The sequence below is a fragment of the Dipodomys spectabilis genome, unplaced genomic scaffold (assembly GCF_019054845.1).
Source record: "Dipodomys spectabilis isolate Male_0828 unplaced genomic scaffold, ASM1905484v1 ptg000015l, whole genome shotgun sequence".
NCBI classification, from domain to species: Eukaryota; Metazoa; Chordata; class Mammalia; order Rodentia; family Heteromyidae; genus Dipodomys; species Dipodomys spectabilis.
In genome coordinates, this window is record NW_024870692.1 from 14,282,344 (window position 1) to 14,306,218 (window position 23,875).

The window sequence follows — 23,875 nt, forward strand, 5'->3', positions numbered from 1 at the left end:
CACCCAAAAAAAAAAACCTGACACATGTAGAAAAAGGGGCAAGAGGCAACAAAACTACATGCCTGCCATTCCTCCTCCATTGATACACAGACTTGATAACATCTCCATCAAACTCTGACTGACTTGTACACACAAAATTGTTTTTCAAGTTTATGTGGAATAGAAATAAGTAAAATATCCAAAATAACTTTTAAAAAAGAATGACAGTGGGTGTGGATGGCTCACGCCTATAATTTTAGCTACTCAGGAGGCTGAGAGCTGAGGATAGAGGTTCAAAGCCAAACTGAGCAAGGAATTCCATGAGACTCATGTCCAATTAACTACCTAAAAAGCCAGAAATGGAGCTATGGCTCAAATGAAAGAACACTAGGCTTGCACAATAAAACTCAGGAACAGTACACATGCCCTGAATTGAGGTCCCCTTCTCCCTTCCCCCTCAAAAAAAGAAAAAGAGAATTACATTGGAGAACTCAAGTTTACCCAATTTAAGGCATTCAAGGATTAGAATCAATAATATATAAATAATTTTTGAAGCATCAATAGTAAAAAGAAATCTAATTTAAAACTGAGCAGAAGACATAAAAAGAGGATATATAATTGCCAAATAAGCACATGAAGAGATTCTTACTATCATTAAATGTCAACACTGTTAGACATTACAGAAATATAAAACTAAAATCACTGTAAGACATTGCTTCAAACAATCAGAATGGCTAAACTAAAAAAAGCAGGGTAATAAGCTAAATATTAAATGCTGGAAAGGATATAAAAAGTTATTCATAATTCTGTTAAAAATGAAAAATAATGTGGAAATGCAATAGTGAAATTCCACCCCCCCCCGTATAACTAATCTAAGAAAAAGAAAGAAAAATATACAAGAAGAATAAAAAATGGTATTATGCAAATAATATGTCATTTTATACAATGACCACACAACCTAGCAGTTGTATTCCTTGGCATCTCCCAAACAGAAATAAAAACTATGTTCACACAAAAGTCTACACATGACTATTAGCAAAGCATGTTTGTTTGTAATAGCAAAATACTAAGCACAGTCTGATATCCTTCAATGAGTGAATGGTTAAAAATTCCCATACCAGGGCTGGGAAGGTGGCTCAGTGGTAGAGCGCTTGCCTTGCATGCCTGAGGCCCTGGGTTCGATTCCCCAGCACCACATAAGCAAAAAGCCGGAAGTGGCGCTGTGGCTCAAGTGGTAGAGCGCTAGCCTTGAACTGAAGACCTGAGGGACAGCGCCCAGGCCCAGAGTTCAGGCCCCACAACCGGACCAAAAAAAAAAAAAAAAAATTCCCATACCACTTAGAGGTAAAAGTACTTAGAAGTAAAAAGAACAATACCGATACACCCAACAATGTGGATGAATCTCTAAAGAATAAAAAGCCAATCTTAAAAACCCACATACTACTACTGTATGGTTTATTTTTATAACCTTCTGGGAATGACAAAACCATAAATATAGGCAGGATCGGAGAAGGAAACATAAGGTAATAGAACCATTTTTTAATAGAGAAGGCAAAGATACTATCATCTATCTCTCTCTAGCTGAGTATCTGGTTGGCCACTGAAGATAGGAAGAAGGGGTGAAGTTGTGTGCAACTACAAAATCAGAGACACTACAGTGCCAAAGGCAACAAAAATAAAAGTCTCTGAAAAAGAAATGCGAAAGCTTCTCTATTTTGGAAACTCAATGTACAGGCTCAGTGATGCCACAATTATGAAAAAAGGTTTCAGAGTCCCCTCAGAATCTCATTCAGGCTCACTGTTGATGGTCTTAAATTCACAAATACTGGGTCGCTTTTTCAAATACATGTTCCCAATGTAAAGTTAAGACAGGGGTGATGAAGCAGGGAAACGTGTTAAAGCAAAGAATAATTCTCCAGGGGCTGGGAAGGTGGCTCAGTGTTAGAGCGCTTGCCTTGCATGCATGAGGCCCTGGGTTCAACTCCTCAGCACCACAAAAGAAAAAAGCCAGAAATGGTGCTTTGGCTCAGGTGGTAGAGCACTAGCCTTGAGCTGAAGAGCTGAGGGACAGCGCCCAGGCCCAGAGTTCAGGCCCCACGACCGGACCCAAAAAAAAAAAGAATAATTCTCCAGAAAGTGATGTTATACTAGCAGTATATGATCTTGAGAAGGGTGCAAAGGCCATACAATAGAAAAAGAATGGCCTCTTGAGGCAAATGGTTGGGAAAATTGGATATATACACATATAAAAGAATGACATTAGAGCCTTATTTTACACTACACACAAAAATTACTTAAATGTATTAAAAATGTTAACTATAACACCTGAAACTATAGAATTCCCACAAGAAACAGAGGGAAAAAATTTTATAACAAGGTTCTTGGCCATAATTTCCTAGGGACAATACTAAAAGCATAAGCAACAAGAGCAAAACAAGCAAGCAGGATGAGCATCAAACTAAATAGCCTCTGAATAGCCAAGAGGACAATCAACAGAATTGAAATCCAATGTCTAGAACAAAAGAATTTGTAAACTAAGTTAGGGATTAATTTCCAAAATATACACAGAACTCCCATAGCCAGTAATAAAGAAACAAAATCTATATATCCAATTAAAAGGCGGAAGAAGAACTTAAATAGATATTTCTGAAGATATACAACAGATATATGAAAAGATGCCCATAATCACTTATTATTAGGGATATATGAATCAAACCAGCAGGAGGTATCACTTTATACCTAAAGATAGCTTTTTTAGGGAGAAAATGAGGGAGGTAGTAACACTGTTCAAAAAGAAATGTACTCAGTAACTTACTTATATAACAGTAACCCCTCTGTACACCACCTTTACAATATTTATAAGTTTTAAAAAAGAAGACAAGAGTAGCTAAAATTTTTTTAAATAATAACATTAAATTCCAGAAATAAATGTTGGCAAGAAATCTTGTGTCATTTAAACAATTGTGCAGTGTAAATGAGAATGTGAAATGGTGCAATAGCAGTGGAAAACAGTAAGGAGGTTCCTCAAAAAAAATACATCTTGTGATTTATTTTAATTAATATATCTACACATATAAAAGCAACATAAAGGTCCACTGGATCAAAGGATAAAGCAAATGTGGCATATACATACAATGGAATATTATCCATCCATTTTAGAAAATTCTAGCATATGGATGAACCTTGAGGACATTCTGCAAAGTAAAATAAGCTTATCCCAGAGGACAAATGCTCCATGATTGCACTTACAGAGATTTCCTGAATTAGATAAATTCACAGAAACAGGAAGTAGAATGGTATTTGCCAGGGGCTAGAGGAGAAAAAGATGTTAAGTTGCTGCTTAATTAACATACAATTTCAGTCATACAAGATGAAAAATCTAGAAACTAGCCATGTAAAATTGTGCTTATTGTCAACAGTAATATATTGTTCACTTAAAAATTAAGGAAAGCATCAGGCACAGGTGGCTCACCCTTATAATCCTAGTTACTCAGGAGGCTGAGCTCTGAGGATCTTGGTCCAAAGCCAGCACAGGCAGGAAAGTCCATGAGATTCTATCTTCAGTTAACCACCAAAAAGCTGGAAGTGGAGCTGTGGCTCAAGTGATAGAGCACTAGCATTGTGGGGAAAAAAAGCTCTGAGACAGCACCCAGGTCCTGAGTTCAAGCTGCAGAACTGGCACGCGTGTACACGTGCATGTACACACGCACACGCACGCGCACACACACACACACACACACACACACACACACACACACACACACACACGAGGGTAGATCCCATGTATTTTTACTGCAATAGTAATAGATAATCAAAATTTAAATAGTAAAAAATAGTATGATATTTAATATTAGCACAAAATGTAGCAAAAAGTCAGAGTAAAGATAACTAAAAGTAGTAAATGCTCAGACATGATAAATTATACAAAACTCTAGGCATTCACCCACAGTAAGACCAAAGGACAATACTCTTGGGGAGAAACACAAAGAGCCAATGCTTCCATGCTGCTAATAATATAATATTTATCAAAAATGACCTCCAGAAAATGGAAACAAGAGGGTTTTCTTCTTCTTTTTCTCTTGGTTGTTCATTTATCTGTCTTTGGGGGGATGTTAAGAGCACACACAAATGGAGGGACAAAGGGTGACTAAATGAGCAGTGGTACTCAGTAGATGCTATGTTGAAAATGAACTATACAACTTGTGGGTAGGTATGGAAGGGAAAAATGGAAGAAAATGAAGAAAGGGGTGAAACTGTCCAAAAAGAAATGTACTCTTTACCTCACTTATGAAATGGTAGCCCTTCGTACATCATCTTTATAGCAACAACTTAAAAATATTTTTAAAGTATTAAATACATTATCCTGGAGCCCAGCTATCTGATGTCAAGTTGGGGCAGCAGATAGCTTCTTTATCCTGCTTTCTTCATCTGTAAAATGAATTCCACTAGAGAACTCAAAAATCTCTTTCAGCTCTTGCAGTATGTGACTCATTTTAACACAAACTAGAAAGGTTAGAATAAAAAAAAAACTTAAATAACATCACCTCAAAAGCCTGTTGAGTGTTTTTAAAAGTGGATTCTTACAGAAGATATTTAAATGTTAAGAAAAAATCAAGTACTGTAGATATCTATTCCACTGATGTAATAATAGTTAAACATTTCATATAGTTTCTCAGCTAGTTAGTGTTTTTACATGATCCACCCAAATATCAATGTGGCATCTGAAACAATAGCTTGTATAATTTCCATATTTTAAGATGTCCTAAGTGGTTAAAAAAGATTCCAGAACATGATACAGAAAGCATTCTTTCAAAATATGTATACGTACCTAGTTTTAGTGAAATTCATAAAATTTCTATCCTTTTTTTCTTACTAACTGATTAGCACGTTGAGTAGCTAGAAATAAATGTGTTGTCTAGTGATAAATGAACAGACCTTGGAATTTGATTTCAAGTCTCACCTACTTTCTGAGTCTTTCTAATACATGATAAAAATCACCTGAACCTCAATTTTCCAGTTGGTAAAACATGAGGCTGGGCAAGCTCCAACTTTTTCACTATGACTCCTGCAGTTTCTTCCCTCTTATACATACCACATTCCAAGAATCTGTCTTTTCAGATAGATTAAATTTATAAATAATAAATCATCTTCCAAAGACTGCCAATGTGAGATTCAGAACACTCTGATAGGAATTCAGTTAACGTTCTAACCCAAAGGAAATTAATCTATGAAGAAAAGAATGCATTATTTCTATGAGCTGGCTGGAATACCAATAACAGCACCCATTATGATGCTGAGCCCTGCAACCCCAAGCTAAGAATCAAGGTGCGCACAGTACCAGATACCATGCACCAAACATGGGTTTTTGAAATCAAAAGCAATTGGTCAGATATTTTTCACATAACTCTGTATTTTTTTAAGAAAATTTTCCTTCATTTTCTTAGTTGAATGATAGAAAACAAAAGTACAATAAATATCCTATTTGTTAGACTGGACAAATCCAGAAGTTTGATAGGCACATAGAAGTTTTAAGAAACAGAAAAACAGATACAGGTGATAGAAATGCAAACTGGTGTCTATTTAGAATAATGTGGCAACATCTACCAAAATTAAAAGTATACATATTCTTTTAAAATATATTTTTAATTGACATAGAGTGATTTATAATAGGACGCAGTGTGACATTTCAATACAGGTGGTACATCCTGCTCAGATCAGAGTAATTCGCATATCCCTTATCCATCACACCTCACTGTTGAAACTTGCAACACAGCTACTAGCTGTTTTGAAATATTCAGTTAATTGCTGTCAACCACAGTTATCCTGTATTAGAAATTATTCCTCTTTCCAATTTTACCACTATTCCCATTAACCATCTCCCTGTCCCCACTGCCCCCACTCCATTCCCAGGCTCTGAGGACCACTATTTTATTCTCTATTTTTTTTGTAGTCAACTTTTAAAAAGCTGTTTTTATTAGCACATATTAATTGTACAAAATAATGAGTTTTGTAACATTTTCATACAAGCATACATGTATTTGAGGGGCTGGGAAGGTGGCTCAATGGTAGAGTGCTTGCCTTGCATGCAATGAGGCCCTGGGTTCTATTCTTCAGCGCCACATAAACAGAAAAAGCCAGAAGTGGGGCTGAGGCTCAAGTGGTAGAGCACTAGCCTTGAGCTGAAGAGCTGAGGGACAGTGCCTAGGCCCAGAGTTCAGGCCCCACAACCGGACCCAAAAAACAAAACAAAACAAAAAACATGTATTTGATCACAGTCACCTCCTATTATCCTTTCTTGCTCTCCTCCCACTTTCAGCTGTTCTAATTCCTCTTCCCAAATAGATCTTTTTCTAATTTTATGCCCTTTAAAAGATGTTTAGATTCTGCTTTAAAGAAAGAAAAATACATGGTATTTGTCTTGTGTAGGACTGATTTTGTTTAACATAATGATCTTTAGGTCCATACATTTTCCTAAAAAACAACATTTTTTTTGTTTATGGCTGAATAATATTCCTTTGCATGTATGTTACCTTTCTTCATCCATTCATCTGCTGGTGGACAGGTAGGCTGATTATATCATCAACCAACAACTTGGATGATTCTCTATCTTGGCTACTGTGAATAAACATTGGTATACAGGTATCTCTATGCTAACTTAGTTTCTTCCAAGCATATACCCACAAGTGGTATACGGAAGCTGTATTTTTAGTTCTTTGGCAACTTCCATACTGACTTCTATGGTAGCTACGCTAATTAAAATAAAGATTCCTTTCAAACTCTCTTTTTGCTTGTTTTCTTGATGACAGCCATTCTAACTAGGGTGAAATAGAATCTCCATGTGATTTTGATTTACATCTCCCTGATAGCTAAAGATGCTGAACATTTTTTCATGTGTTTATTGGCCATCTGTACTTCCTTTGAAGACCACTACACAGTCATTTGCTCAATTTTTTTTTGCCAGTCTTGGGGCTTGAACTCAGGACCCCGGTGCTGCCCCTGAGCCTCTTTGTGCTCAAAGCTGGTATTGTACCACTTGAGCCACAGCTGCAACGCCCAGCTTTTTCTGAGTAGTTTTATTTAGAGATACAAGTCTCACAAACTTTTCTGTCCAGGGCTGGCTTCAAACCTCAATCCTCAGATCTCAGCCTCCTGAGTAGCTAGGATTAGAGGCATGAACCACCAGGGCCTGGCTCATCTGTTCAACTATTAATTAGATTATTCACTCCTTGGTATTTAATGCTTTGAGTTCTTAATGTATTCTGGACATTAATTCCTTAGTAGATGACTATCAGACAAAGGTTTTGCTCTCATTCTGTAGGGTGTCTCTTCACTTTGGTAACTGTTCTTTTGCTGATGTCATTCCCTCTGCCAGTTCTTAGAGACCTATGGAGAAACTGATGGCCTGTGCCTCTATATTGAAAGCTTTCCTTATTTCAAAATTTTTTTATTGACTTTTACCTCACAAATTAAGAGCAAGTTCCTTTTATCAAAAGGAAATGAAACTTCAAAATCTTCACCACCAAATATCTAACCCAGAAATTTAAAGAACAAAATCTGAAGCTGATATGAATAATTCTCTACTACAAGCATACTTATTCCTAAAATTCAAAAGAGAAAAGATTGAGTTGATGACTGTGATTCTCTTTAACAAAATCAAACTCTTTTGCTTCCACATATAAAGGAGAATATGCTGTATTTTTCTTTCTAGGTCTGACGTATCATTCAATATAACATCCTCCTGTTCCATCCATGTTGATAAATTTTCATCCAAATAACATAATTTCATTTTTCTTTATGGCTGAGTTGTGTATGCATGTGTATTCCATATTATCTTTATTCTTTCATTGGTTATTACATCACATTTGGGTTTTTTTTGGTGGTTAACTGGAGATAAGACTCTCACAAACTTTCTTCCCAGGCTGGCTTTGAATTGTGATCCTCAGATCTCAGCCTCCTGAGTAGCTGGGATTACAAGGTGTGAGGCACCAGTAACCAGTATACCACATTTTCCTTCCCTATTCATGCATCAATATGCATCTATGCTAATTTCACAAATTGGCTATTGTGAATAGCACATAGTATCTGACACTGTATAGCTTCAGTATTCTGATTTCAATGCCTTTGGAGACATACCTAGTAGGGAGACTGCTAAATCATGTAGTTGGCTTTTTGTCATTTTTTTGGACATTTTTTGGCATTTTTTTTCCATAATAGCTACATCAATTTATATTCCCACCAATTGTGTATAAGATTTTCCCTTACTCTGAATCCTCATAAGCATTTTTTTTCTCTCTGAAACTAGCTGTTGTAAATGGTAAGATGATATTGTGGTTTTGATCTTTATTTCTACAATGATTTATGATACTGAGCATTTCATTCATATACCTGCTAGCAATGTATACACTCTCCTTTGAAAATGTCTATACAAGGTCATTTGTCCATTTTTGGAAGTACTGTGGTTTGAACTCAAACACTTGAGCTTAACAGGCTCTACTAAAACTATGCCCTAAGACCTTTGTACTTTCAATGCTTTTTAAATAGGGTCTTGCCTGGACTCTCATTCTCCTAATTATGTTCTTCAAGTAGCTGAAATAGTAGGTATGCATCATTACTCCCAGCTTTATACTGCCTGAAATGGGATCTAAAAAACTTACTTCTGAGCTCCTCCTGAGCTCACCTTTCCAAATAGCTAGGATTAGAAGAGTAATTCTAGGCAAGAACATTTTGATTGTCTAGAAATGAATCCCTTTTCAGATGAATATTTTGTAAATGTTTTCTCCCATTCTAGATCATCTTTGCTCTATTGTTCCCTTGCTCTATGGGAGAATTTTTATTTGCATTGTCAATTTTGTTCACTGCTTATGTTTTTTGAGGTAAAAAAAAATGTTACCAGACTGATGTCCTAAATATTTCTTCTATTATTTTTTCCAGATCATTTCATAGTTCAGAATCTTACATTAAGTCTTGAGTTCATGTTTGAGCTTATCTTTGAATATGGTATGTTTCTTCTGCCAAGAGATAGTCAGTTTTCTCGGCACCATTAATTGAAGAAACTTTTCTAATGTATGGCCTGATGCCTTTGCCAAAAAAAAAACAAAAAAAAACAAAACTGTTGACAGTAAAAACAATGACTTGTCTCAGGTTCTGCTATTTTGTTCCCTTTGTCTGTATCTGTTATGCTACTCCCATGGTGCTGATGGATCTGTTACAGCTTTGTAGGATGTTTTAAAGCCAGCATTGTTCTTGCTCAGAACCAAATGAGTTGACTATTCGGTTTCTAGCTCAAATCAAATTTTAGGAGCTTTTTTCTTATTTATGTGAGGAATATCATTGGCACTTTGATAAGCACTGCACTAAATTTATTGATCACTTTGAGTAGTATGACTATTGTAACAATATTAATTCTTCCAATCCATGAATATAGATTGTCTATTATTCAGTTTCCTTCATCACTGTTTTGTAATTTTCATTTTAAACAATGCATCCTGGGTTTTTTGTGGGTTTTGTTTTTGTTTTTTTTTGGGTCGGTTGTGGGGCTTCAACACTGGGCCTGGGTGCTGTCCCTCAGTTCTTCAGCTCAAGGCTAGCACTATACCACTTGAGACACAGCACCACTTTCAGTTTTCTGATAACCACCAGAAAGAGTCTCACAGACTTTCCTGCCCAGGCTGGCAGTATAAAGCTGGGAGTGATGATGCATACCAACTATTCCAGCTGGGATTACAGGTATGAGACACTGGCACCTAGCTGCATACTGTTTTTTCTAAAGATAAAATAAGCAAAATTAAACAAGTTCTGCTGCAGATTCACGTTTGCTTAATTAACCATAGGGATAAAGAAGAAGGGAGCAATTACAAAGTAGTCACCTGTGTTGGGGGGAAGGGCATGGGAAGCAGAGGTAGGAAAGAGCAGGATGAAGAAAGATGATAAGATGGGCAATATTCTAGTTTTTATACTAAGTGGTAGATTTACAGGTATTTTATATCATGCTCGCAACATATTGTTGAATGTATTATGTATCAAGTATTGTCTCTTTTTTTCTTTAAAAATAAAATCCGGGTGCTGTCCCTGAGTTTTTGTTTGCTTTTTGCTTAAGACTAGCACTCTACTACTTGAACCACAGCTCCATTTCCGACTTTTTGGTGGTTAATTGAAGAGTCTCAAAGACTTTTCTGCCCAGGCTAGCTTCAAACTATGATCCTTACATCTCAGCCTCCTGAGTAGCTAAAATTACAGGTATGAGCCACAAGCACCTGGCAAAAGCCTCACATTTTTGCCCAGCTTTTTCTCTCAGATCTGACATTCTTATTACTTGATCCATGAATGCCTTTCACTTTTGGCTTTTTCCTTGTCAATCAGAGATAAGAGTTTCAAGGATCTGTCTACCAGAGCTATTTCTGAACCCAAATCCTCAGGTCTCAGCCTCCAGAGCAACTAGGATTATAGGTTTGAACCACCAGTGCCTGGCTCAAATAAGATTTTAAGTTCATGAAAACTGAAAATTATTCAATCTTTTCCAAGAATATTTTCAACAATATGTTATCCATTTACAGCCTATCTAATGGTTCCTTAGATGAATGGGTCTTTAAGCACAGACTCAAATAATATAACTAAAACAGAACCAAATGAACCACCCCCTCTAACTTCCTTAGATTTAGTGAGCTGGGAAAGAAAATCCTTGTCCAAGTGATGGGACTGAAAGGGGAAGGGAAAAGAATTTGACCAGCTTCTCACCGCCCAAGCAGGTCTAACCAATGTAAATGGGCAGGTATTTTTCTAGAATGTTTGGATGTTTCTTCCTTTGATCATGGTGGAGAAAACCTGGATAGCATGGAGCTGCCTATTATTACAAATACTTTACCAAACTCTCTAAATCAGATCACTGCAGACAGCTGTATTCTTATACTTCCAACATAGAATTCATATCTAGATGAAGAGATAAGTTGGATGGCTTAGTTTTATATTTAAATCCACTTGGCTAAAAACTATTTTAATTGTCTCATTACAATGTGATTTCTATTATGGGAACTCCAAAAAGACATTTGTTCAGGGCACTCTTCCAAAACTCTATTGATGAAATATAAATTAATATATTATTTTAAAAATAAACCCTCTCCCCCTCATTGGAAGGAAGGGAAGGAGAAAGAGAGGGAGGCAAGGAGAGATGAATGGAAGGATGGAGCTGGGGGGAGGGAGGGAGAGGTTCTAAACACAGTACACAGAATATGAGAAACAGCAGAGTCTATCCCAATACCACATCATGGGTAGTAAAGTCTCCTGGCTTCAGTGTTTAATACATGTATAAATGCAAAAGAAGTAACTTTAAAAAGTCTGGTAACTCAACTAAGACCATGGAAATGTCAATAAGATGTCTATCCTGTCCCAAGTATTTGTCCTGAGTCATCTCTAATGAAGTTGATGAGGCAGTATATTTCTCAGGGACTAAATAAAACCTTTTAAAAGGTTAATGGAAAAATATTTATATGAAAAATGTCCCCAAATAATCTTTTAGTGGGTGGATTCGGCACATACCAGTGAATACCTTTGATTGTAGTCCAATTTTGAATTACACTAGAGTTCACCTTTAAGAAACAATGAACCTGCTTTTAAGTAAAATCCTGTATTAATAAGACATGGAATGTGATTACAAAGAAAGATTATCAACTGAACTATATCTAAATATTTTACAAAGTTTTCCATGAGCCATCAGTAGATCTTTAAAATGCATAATCTTTTTAAAACCTTGTTCCTCATTCATTTGTAAAAAGCTAGCTTTTTACGTGTATGCCAAGCATAAAATTGCCATATACTATATTTAACACAAACTTCACATTATAGAGTTATATGTTCTTGCACTTCAACATAATTATGAAAGTGATTCCAAGGCTAAAAACACACCTAGAATAATCTGCCTTCTGCTCGATTTAAGTACTTGAAGAAAGCCTGAGAAACATACAAAAATTAGGTCCATACTTTAAAGCTGCAGGCAATCAAGTCAGGAAAATAAATGGAGGCTGTGTAATCTCATTCACTTGCAGAACCATTTAAACTATTTTTTAGTTGTAATTGTTAACAGTTTCTTATGACTATAATCTTTACAAAAATATCTTCTACCTCAAAAATTAAATGCACATGTACATGAACATTTTTGTTTACTTATATATAGGTACTAGCTATGCCAGATTAAAATTTTTCTTCCTCTTTCCAGTTCTGCACTCATTTGTTTTAATTTCTGTACATTATATCCACAGTAATTCTGTATTACTTATCCAAATAATAGCTAGAAATTTAATCTTCAAAGTTACAACACTCTGAAGTAATGCAAAGTTTGAGAAAGAAAACATAAAAAAGAGAGCCATTTTAGGAACACAAGTGTTCGCCCAAAGAAATACACTACCTTTTCATGTGATATTCAGAATGGTTAATCCCCTTCCAAATGTTACATAAATAAAGATTCTCAACATTATAAATTACTATGTACAACTTCTAAAAGAGCACAATTAGTAAAATGTGTTGCTCAAGGTCAGGAATATGTTAGAGTAAAACAGCTTTGGTAACCTAAGATTCCTATATTCTCCTATAAGTGTTGTCCCATGAGACCTATACTCAAACCTTTACCTACAACATGCTAACACAGATAATCATCACAGAGCAGAAATCATGTAGAGCAGAATTTCAAACCTAGGAAACTGATTAAGCAGAAGACAAGCAAACCTAAATGTGACCACAATATATGAATTAAAATTTTCAAGTAATTGGTTCATCCATCATACTTCTTCCTAACATCACTAAGGTAGCATAGTCATGGATCATGGTCCAAACTAGGTCCAGCATAAACTCCAGACTCTAGCCTAAAAATAACTAAAATAAAAAGAGTATGGCTCAAGTAGTGAAGTGCCTACCTAATAAGAGGAAGGCTCTGAGCTGGGCACCAGTGGCTCACGCCTGTAATCCTAGCTACTCAGGAGGCTGAGATCTGAGGATCAGGTTCAAAGCCAGCTCCGGCACAAAAGTCCGTGAGACTTATCGTCAATAAACCACTCAGAAAACCAGAAGTGACGCTGTGGCTCAAGTGGTAGAGCGACAGCCTTGAGCTGAAGAGCTGAGGGACAGCACCCAGGCCCAGAGTTCAAGCCCCATGACTGACCAACAACAAAACAAAACAAAACAAAAAAACCCAGTAAGGCTGTGAGTTCAACCCTCAGTACCACCAAAAGAAAGAAAGAGAGGCCTGGGAAGGTGGCTTAGTGGTAGAGTGCTTGCCTAGCATACATAAAGTCCTGGGTTCAGTTCCTCAGTACCACATAAACAGAAAAGGCCAGAAGTAGCGCTATGGCTCAAGGTAGAATGTCAGGGACAGTGCCCAGGATCTAAGTTCAAGCCCCACAACTGGCAAAAAGAGAAAAAAAGAAAAAAAAGAAAAAGGAGAAGGAAGAGGAGGAGAAGGAGGAGGGGGAGAAAGAGGAGGAGGAGGAGGAGGACAAGGACGAGGACGAGGACGAGGACGAGGAGGAGGAGGAGGAAAGAAAAGAAAAGAAAAGAAAAGGCAAAAGAAGGGGGTATATTATTCTTCAACTACAATGTCCATGCAAAAACAAAAAAAATCTGGTAAACAGAACATATAAGAATAAAATTTCTGGCCAACACTTACATAGTTACATCATTTTTTACCAAAAGAGAAAAAAAATGGAACATGGAAAGGAATCAGCATTCATCATAAGCTTACTAGAACAGGTAGTGTGCCAAGTGTTAATTTTTTTTAACATTCTCTTATAAAGTAATTACAAACCAATATACTCAAACATCAAATGAGTTAAACACAAACTCTAAGAATCCTCAGCTGAGCCCATTGGGCTATGTGCTCCATCCTTCACATTTACTACTGCTATGTATAGAGTGCAAGAAGTCACAGCACAGATTTAAATTACCCAAGCATATAAGAAAACATATCCAAGGGCATGTACATGTGTACACACACAAACATATTGACTAAAAGATGGTATATGCAGGGGAGGATTTTCAGTGGTTTAACTCTTTTAAACAGCTAACTTATAGTTTTAACAAAATTAATAGCAGGAAGCTGAAATATGTTTTATCAGAAGGGAGTGAAGTCAAGGGGTATTGTGGTAGATGAATGTAGTCATAGTATTCAGTGTACACATGTGAAAATGGAATCAGGTCTCTTGAGAGGATAGGTTGCATTGGGACATATGTGGGGAAACATGGAAAAGTGACTGATCAAGATGCATTGTACTCATAAACTGGATGCTGAGTTGAAACCCCCATAAACAATTACTGAAAGCTAATTTTTAAAATGGGGGGGGGAGAGTAATTATTATTATACCTCACTGGAATACTCTTTTCAAGAGGTTAGGTTTGATATCCAAAAACTCAATTCTTCTATAAGAATTATCACAAATTTCACTAAACACGTATGACTTGGATTGTCAAAACCAAAGACTCAAGAACTTGAACTATGACTGAAAGACTTAAACTTTTTCAATGTCCACTTAAAAAAAAAAATGAAGAAGAACAGGAAAGTTAGAAATGAGATTCCAGGGGCTGGGAAGGTGGTTGAGTAGTAGAGCGCTTGCCTTGCATGCCTGAGGCCCTGGATTCGATTCCTCAGTACCACATAAGCAAAAAGAAAAAAGCAAGAAGTGGCGCTGTGGCTCAAGTGGTAGAGCACTAGCCTTGAGCTGAAGAGCTGAGGGACAGCTCCCAGGCCCAGAGTTCAGGCCCCACGACCGGACCCAAAAAAAAAAAAGAAATGAGATTCCATTATGTATTTTCACTGGGCAAATACTCATTAAATCATTAAATCTATAGCAAAATAGTCACTTCAGGCAAAACACATACTTTTCCAGAAAAAGGAAGCTGTTATGAAAATGTCTGTATGTTCAAAGCAAAATATCTTAGTCATACACATTTGAAAAGAGAGAAAAAAGTTGAGTTGACTTCTGAAATATCTGATAACATTAGTGTAAGTGGAACAAGACTGTGAGCAATTTTATACTTATATTTCTGATATAAACTTACTGGCTTTAATATGTTATAAAAACTCTAAAAAACATGGAACAAAGAGTTAACAAACGCAGCAGTAATACTCACTAGCTACTACGTAGAAAATGAACTATATAACTTGTGGGTAGGGATGGGAGGGAAAAAAATGGAGAGAGTGAAAGAGATGACATTGTCCAAAAAGAAATATACACATTACCTGACTTATATGACTATAACCTCTCTGTACACTAACAATAAAAAAAAATTTTTGACTCTGAGAAACAACTCCAAAGCCAGATGCTGGTGGCTCATGCCTGTAATCCTAGCTACTCAGGAGGCTGAGATCTGAGGATTGCGGTTCAAAGTCAGCCCGGGCACAAAAGTCCGTGAGACTCTTATATCCAATAAACCATTCAGAAAACCAGAAGTGGCACTGTGGCTCAAGTGGTAGAGCACTCGCCTTAATGAAGAACTGAGGGACAGCACTTAGGCCCAGAGTTCAAGCCCCACAAAACCAAAACAAATAAACGAACAAATAAAACAAAACTCTAATGGGACCAGGAATGTGACTTAGTGGTTGAGTACTTGCCTAATATGCATGAAGTCCTGGGTTTGATTCCTCAGTACCACATACACAGAAAAGGCTGGAAGGGGTATTGTGACTCAAGTGGTAGAGTACTAGCCTTTTAGCAAAAGAAGCTCAGGGAGAGTGCCTAGGCCCTGAAATCGAGCCCAGGACAGGCACAAAAAAAACAAACAAACAAAAAAAACCTCTAATGAGTAAGCAAAATATGAAAAATGTTTATAAAAATGTTAAATCAAAACAACTGGATAAACAACTTGATGATAATATATTTTGTGTGGACATAAAATTGCAAATGTGAAGACTGTTGATTTGAGAGATAATTGATTTCTGGATAAATGCTTCTTTTTTGATTAAGAAGTATTTCAAGTTAGGCATCTGTGGCTTACACCTGCAATCCTAGGGACTCAGGAAGCTGAGATCTGAGTATCTCAGTTCAAAGTCAGCCTGGCCAGGAAAGTCCATGAGACTTTTATCTCCAATTAACCTCCAAAAAGCAGAAGTGGAGATGGGGCTCAAGTGATAGAGTGCTAGTCTGGAGCAAAAAAAGCTGAAGGACAGCACCTAGGCCCTGAGTTCAAGCCTCAGTAATAGCACAAACACACAAAAAAGTTAAATGAAAATGACAACTTTAAAAATGTTATCAGTGGGGCTGGGAAGTGGGCTCAGTGGTAGAGCGCTTGCCTTGCATGTATGAGGCCCTGGGTTCGATTCCTCAGCACCACATAAGCAAAAAGAAAAAAACCGGAAGTGGCGCTGTGGCTCAAGTGGTAGAGCACTAGCCTTGAGCTGAAGAGCTGAGAGACAGCGCTCAGGCCCAGGGTTCAGGCCCCATGACCGGACCCAAAAAATAAATAAATAAAATAAAAATGTTATCAGTATGTGTATAAAATCATGCTCAGTCTATAGTAGTCTAACTGCATTTTTGTTATTGTTATGTTGATTTTTCTTTTTTGCAATACTAGATATCAAACCCAGGGCACTGAGCATGCTACTAAGCAAGCATTGAACAACTAAGTTACATGTTCATCCCAGTTTAGCCATTTAACATTGTGAGCATTTGTGTCTTTGTTTTTTAAGTTATTCAGGGAAACAAACATGAATACTTCCTTACATCCTCCACAGTAGTTTACACAGCATCTCGGACCCTGACAAAGCCAGTCACTATCACTGATGAACACCAAGTGCAGACAACACAAAATTGAGAACTTACTGTTATTTGTTGGTTCAGGAAACCCAGCCTTTGGACCACTCCATCCTTTGTTTTCCCCTGTCTGAAAAATTAAATCATCAATTTTAATACAGGTAAACAGGCTTATTCAAAAAACACATAAACACTGACTAATTAAGTAAGGGTAAAGATTTTTAAAAAGAAATAGTGGTACAAGGTTTGAACTCAGTACCTTGAGCTTAAGGCAGGTACTACACCATTTGAGTCATGCTTCCAGACCATTTTTTTGTACCTGTGTGCCTGTCCTGGGGTGAAGTACTATCCTTGAACTTTTTTGCTCAAGGCTAGCACGCTACCAGTTGAGCCACAGCTCTACTTCTGGCTTTTTGGTGGTTAATCGGAAATAAAAGTCTCAAGGATTTTCCTGTCCCAGCTGGCTTTAAATCACAATCCTCAGATCTCAACCTCCTGAGTAGTTAGGACTGGTGCCCAGCTCTTTTTTTTTGGTGGGGGGGGATTGTGTGTTTTATTTTACAGATAGGGTCTCAGACTTTGTCCTTTAGGTGTAATCTCAGACTGTTTACTCTCCTACCTATGTCTCTCAAGTAGCTGGAATTATGTATGTACACCACCATTTTCATTCAAGCCAAGGGCAAAGATTTCTCACACAATTATTGGGTATTCTCTCAAAATCTGACTAATACAACAGCTACAAACAAAAAAGGTGAACAGTATCATTTATCCTTTTCCACACTCAAATTTGTTTCCTGTTTCTATTTATCTGAGGCTTCTCTTTTACATTTATAATTTTGGGGAGGAGGGTTAGTCGTGGGGCTTGAACTTAGGGCCTAGATGCTGTCCCTGAGCTGTTTTACTTAAGGCTAACACTCTACCACTTTGAACCACAGCACCACTTCCAGGTATCTGGTGGTTAATTAGAGGTAAGAGTCTTACAGGCTTTCCTGCCCAGGCTGGCTTTGAACTGTGACCCTCAGACCTCAGCCTCCTGAGTTCCTAAAATTATAGGTGTAAGCCACCAGAACTCTACTTACATTTATAATTTAAGGCATCAAAAAAAAACCCCTTACATTCAGTGTATGTTTTACACAGAAAATGAGATCAAGGTTTTTGTTAAAAGAGTAATTTCTTTCTAGGCAGTAAAAATAATCAACAGAAGTACTGAAGTGTCTAAAAGAGCCTCATCAATCTTAAGATCACATTAACAATAGAAATGTTATATGTCCATTTGGAATGGATAAACTTATCCTATGATGAGTATCACCAAAATTTTAATTCTAGCAACTGGTTTAACAATATTCCTTAACATTTTTTTCATTTGTGTCTATTTTTACTATACATGTTAAGAATGACTGGAAGGTAAAATGACATACAGCAGTAAAACAGAAAATAAAAAATCATGAAAAATAAGTTGGTTATAAGTGTGCAATAGCTTTTTGTGTGATCAGATAGCATCTTTCTTCCTTCAATAATCTCTTTCATCCTATCTTGCATCTGTAAGCTAAGATACATCTGTATGCATGGTGGGGCAGCAGTTCGGTAAATAAACTTCTTTTCCTACCTGAATAGCGTGTGGTGTTCTCTTCATCGGCTACCTAATGAAACCTACCTATTTAATATACCTTACATTACCAACTTGGGAAGATGAGAGAAGAAGGTTCAAGGCCATCTTTAAAATAACCAGCAAAAACCAAGGCTGGAAACATGGTTCAAGTGTCAAACTGCCATCCTAACAAGCTCAAGGCTCTACTGAGTACAAACTCCAGTGCTGGAGGGGGAATCCCACAATATCCTGTGTTCCTTTACCCTTACCACATGAGAAATCACTGCTGCAACCTGTGACTGAAAAATATTAACAGTGGCATTCTCACAAAGCGGAAAGTACTATACAACATAACAGACTGACAGCAGTAAATACCAATGGCTGACACTAAGACAAAATGTGGTTGATACTGTGCTGTTTTACCTGGATATATGAAAATCATCTCATTTTAATCTTTACACAAATCTAGTAAGTGATATTAACATTCTACTTTTACAGAGAAGCAAACTAGGGTTAGAGAGGTTTATTAATTAGTGTGTAGTCACATAGCAAGCACGCAGTCTTACTAAAACTGTACTATAATACTAAGTTAGACACTAACCATGCTAGAACCTTTCTGTTCATTTTACAAATAGGGTGCAGTCATTTCTAGTTTATAGTATTTCCTCCTTTGAAACAGGTGTTTAAGGGTATCCTATGTCCCTGAGAAAGGCTTTTATATGATTTGGAGTCCCCTTTTCATTTCAGAACCAAATAAATTGTGGAATCTCTTTTTGAAGCAGTATATTTTGACTTACATGTAGGTTTTGTGTGTGTGTGTGTGTGTGTGTGTGTGTGTGTGTGTGTGTGTGTGTGTGAGAGTGAAGTAGATCCTTATTATATTGCCCAGGCTGGCCCAGTACTCATGAGCTCAAACAATGTACTTGCCTCATCCTCCCACGTTACTGAGACTATAGACATGCCATGACAACTGCTTTGTATCTAGGCTCTGATCAATGAGTCAATAACATTAAACCACCTTGTGAAACTTAAGGGAAGCTTGTATTCTGAAGAATCCTTTGTATTTTCCTGTTGAAGGAGCTTTTCCATGTCAGTTGTCTTCTACACAAAAATCAGTGTTTGCTTTTCAGATGCCTGGTTCTTCTGTGATTAAAGAACCTTGAAAACTACTGTATAAATGAACTAGATTTAGAAAAGTTCTATGCATTTAAGAAAGGAAAGACAAACAGTGGGATGAAGAAGATAGCTTGGAACTAATAAAAACATCACTCAAAGCTGGAGGCCAGTGGCTCACACCTACAATCCCAGCTACTCAGGAGGATGAGATCTGGGATCATAGCTCAAAGCCAGCCCAGGTAGGAAAGTCTATGAGACTCTTATCTCCAATTAGCTAGCAAAAAATATAGAAGTGGAACTGTGGCTCAGTGGTAGAGCAGTAGTAGCCTTGAGCAAAAAAGATCAGGGACAGTAGCCAGGCCCTGAGGTCAATCCCCAGGACCAGTACACACACACACACACACACACACACACACACACACACACACACGCACGCACGCACGCACACACACACACACACACATACACACACACACACACACACACCCCTCTGTAACATGATCCTTTCCTTTTTACAGTGAGTGGAAGAACGGAAGAAGAACAAAGTTTGTAAATGCAAGGAACATGCTAAGGAACATGCTGCAGGAGGGAGACTCTCCTGTGTATGTTCTCTATGAAACAGAAATGTATCCCAGAATGCACAAGCTCACTGAGGCAGGCTGTGAATCTGAGGAATGTGAGTACTGTGAGGAACAAGTCACCTTAGGGAGGGGAAGTACAAGAGAATGTCAAAGTGCATAGTCCTAAGCATTAGACTGCTCCACTGAAGTGCAAATATTGCCATTTCTCCTTTCACAATTCTTCTCTCTCTACTAATGACTATACTTGCTAGAATATTAAATTATACTTCCTTTAACTAGTTTTTCACCTTCAATTGAATTCTAGGCCTACTGCTTTCTTATTTCTACTCAAACAGTGCTGGCAAACTAAAAAACTCAAAAAAGATCAAACTAGTAATACATGTAATAATGGTAATAAAGTAACTGAACCTAAAAAGCACTATGCCAACCAGGTACCAATGGCTCACACCCATAACCCTAGCCACTCAGGAGGTTGAAAAATGAGGGTCAAGTTTCAAAGCCAGCCTGAGCAGACAAATCTGGGAGATACTTAATAATCATCCAAAAAAAAAAAAAAAAAAAAGCAGGTAGTGAAGGTATGGCTCAAATGGTAGAATGTAAGTTGTGAGTGGAAAGAGCCAATCAAGAGCACCAGTTCAAGCCCTACCTAGCACACACACTCACATACACAAAATATTTTACCAAACAGAAAGAAATCAAACCAAAGACTATGTAATGTGTTATTTTTTTTTATTCTATATGATACTCTAGAAAAAGGTAAAAAGAAAGAGATGAGATGGAAGCTTGCTAGGGAAAGAAGAAAGGAAGCTGTACAGAGGGGCATTACAGAACTCTTCTGGAGTCAAACATATACTAGGAATCTTACTGGTGTGGTACTAAGTGAGTAAATACAATGTTTCAAAATTCAAAGAACAGGTCAGATTTTTTTTATTATGCGAGTACATTATTAGTGTGTAATTACAGAATATCTCAGTAAGGAGGTATAGATATTTATATTTATATTGTGCAGGACCTGGAGTTTGAACTCAGAGACTAGGCATGGTCCCTGAGATGCTTTTTTTTCTTTCCTTTCCAGTCCTAGGGCTTGAAATCCTGGGCACTGTCCCTGAGCTTCTTTTTGCTCAAGGCTATCTACCACTTGAGCCACAGCACTACTTCCAGCCTTTTCTGTTTATGTACTGGGGAATCAAACCCAGATCTTCATGCATGCTAGGAAAGCACTCTACCACTAAGACATATTCCCCTCACTTTTTTTTTTTTTTGGTAGTATAACACTAGTACTCTACCACTTGAGCCACAGCTCCACTTCCAACTTTTGTGTTGAGTAGAGATAAGAATCTTCCCATGTAAGTGTAATCCCTCTGTACGGTATTTTCACAATTTAAAAAAATAAAAAGAATCTCATGGACTTTCCTGACCAGGTGGTTTTGAACCACGACCTAGCCTTCTACATGGCTAAGATTGTAAGTGTGAGCACCAATACCTGGCCAGAATATATATTTTATTCTTATTTATCAAGTCTTACTGAACAGTCATTGTGTTTCAGACACTACCAATACAAGTATTAACTCATTGCAGTCCTCCAATGCAAAGCCCCAATCCCAAATCCTAATACATGTATTATTAGTTTGATCTTTTTTGAGTGCTTTAGCCTTGCCAGCACTGGGTTGTTTGGTTTGAGGCTTTTCTAAATTAAGTAGTTAGAAACATTTATATGAAAAACATTACATGCGAGAAGCCTTTGTGAATACAGACTGATAAGGTGAGGTAGGTCTAGCATTTTACGCATTTTATAAAATGCACAAGACATTATGTCTTGTCTATTTCAAGAGAAAAGAACATATTGTATATCGATTTTGCAGGTTTTGACTTTAAAAAAAATAATGCTGGGACATGAACCCAAGACCTTGTACAAGATAGATCAGTGATCTACCACTGAGCTACAGCCCAGCCCTGAAGGTTTAAAAAACTAATTTGCCACACTCACCAATCACCAAAGGTTATTTTTTTACTGGAAAGTATGTCGTCTTTCTCCCCTCCCTCAACCTTTCATCTCTGTCTCTATAACTCTGTGTGTGTGTGGGGGTGTGTGTATGTACACATCATGTTAGTTCTGTTTCTCTGGAGAGCCCTCACTAATTCAGAGAGCCCTCACTAATTCAGTGGGTATGGAAAAATATTTTTCAAATTAATAAAATTAATGATGTTTCTGTTGTGTTTTCTTTCACTTAATTTTCAAATAAGTGTCAGTAAGATTTATTTTGGTGTATTTTTATAAACGACAACCAGTTTTAATCAATATAAATGTGTTGTTAAAACAATATATATACACAGTAAGAGCTATAGAAACTTGAACATATGTTAGGTTTCATGTTACAAATACTTTTAAAAGAAGAAAATGCATTGGAGAAGCCAGGTAACAAAAACTGAATTGAAACCTCTAGCAATACCACATAAATGGTACTTTAATCACTGAAAAAAATGCTATCTAAGAGAGTATAACTAAACGCCTACTAACCAATCACTTTGCCTCTTTCAGAATGTGTTCTATAGAAGCTAAAGATATAGCTGAAGCAGAATCCTTAGACAAGAGAAGCCTGACCAAAGCACATTGAGTTTTTAAGAGTAATTAGTTTTACAAGCGTATTTTTTTTTCTTGTTACATAAGATGCTTAACAGATAAAAATTTCCATGTGTGCATAGATAATGAAATGATAACATAAAATTAAGCTAGTTCTTGCCAAAGTTCTGCCAGGTCCTGAGTTTAGGGGCCTCTGTTTCTTTTGCAGCAGAGGAAGGGTGTTAATAATGTAATGAATTACAGAAGAAATGAGACTATGAACACAGGCCTTGGCAGAAAACAAATACCTTCTGAATTTATCTTTAAATTTAACATAAACAACAAAAATCAGTTTATAGAGTGTCTGTCTAATATAGTTCCTACTCTAAAGGGATAGTCAAAATTTTTATTTTGTGTTTTCAGCTGCATTAAAAAAAAAAAAAAAGCCAGGTGCCAGTGGCTCACTCCTGTAGTCCTAGCTACTCAAGTGGCTGAGATCAGAGGATGATGGTTCAAAGCCAGCCAGGGCAAGAAAGTTCGTGAGGCTCTTGATCTCTAGTTAACCACCAGAAAACCAGAAGTGGTGCTATGGCTCAAGTAGTAGAGTGCTAGCCTTGAGCTGAAGAGCTGAGGGACAGCTCCCAGGCCCAGAGTTCAAGCCCCATGACCAACAGAAAGAAAAAAAAAAGTAGCTTCTCTTCTAACAACCTCTGGTTTTATTTTATTTTTTAATTTTATTGTCAAGGTGATGTACAGAGAGATTACAGTTACATAAATAAGGTAGTGAGTATATTTCTTGTTGAACTTGTTAGCCCCTCCCTCATTTTTCTCCCATTTTCCCTCCCCTTCCTACTCCCCAGTTACACAGATCATTTCCAACATATTGTCTTGTGAGTCTCACTCTTGCATTGGTTCCTCCTTTGCCCTTTGCCTCACTATTTTGTTGTTACCCTTGCCTTCCCTAATTCAGATAAATGTATAATACAATATCCAGGGTACCAAAATCAAATACAGTGATAACAAGGGATAAACCATAGGGGGGAAAAACAATACAAAAGAAACAAGTTTGCTGGAAGAGATGTGACCAAAAGGGAAAACTATTACACTGTTGGTGGGAGTGTAAACTTGTTCAACCACTCTGGAAAACAGTATGGTGGTTCCTCAAAAGACTAAACATAGAGCTCTCCTATGACCCAGCAATCCCATTTCTAGTCATTTACCCAAATTACCACAACAAACAAAGCCATAGTTAAGCTACCAGCACAAGTATGTTTACTGCAGTATTATTTACCATAGCTAAGATATGGAACCAACCAAGATG

The 23,875-nt window shown here is 37.1% G+C and overlaps 1 protein-coding gene across 4 annotated transcripts in view; it reads right to left on the minus strand.

Moving 5' to 3' along the window:
• The window catches only part of Stau2 (staufen double-stranded RNA binding protein 2), a 266,184-nt gene that overhangs the window by 131,461 nt on the left and 110,848 nt on the right, over positions 1 to 23,875 (minus strand). For all 4 annotated transcript variants that reach the window (XM_042665978.1, XM_042665969.1, XM_042665994.1 and 1 more), the window contains one exon: positions 16,779 to 16,839. In XM_042665978.1, the coding sequence (XP_042521912.1) occupies positions 16,779 to 16,839 (61 nt within the window). The remainder of the gene's footprint in view (positions 1 to 16,778; positions 16,840 to 23,875) is intronic.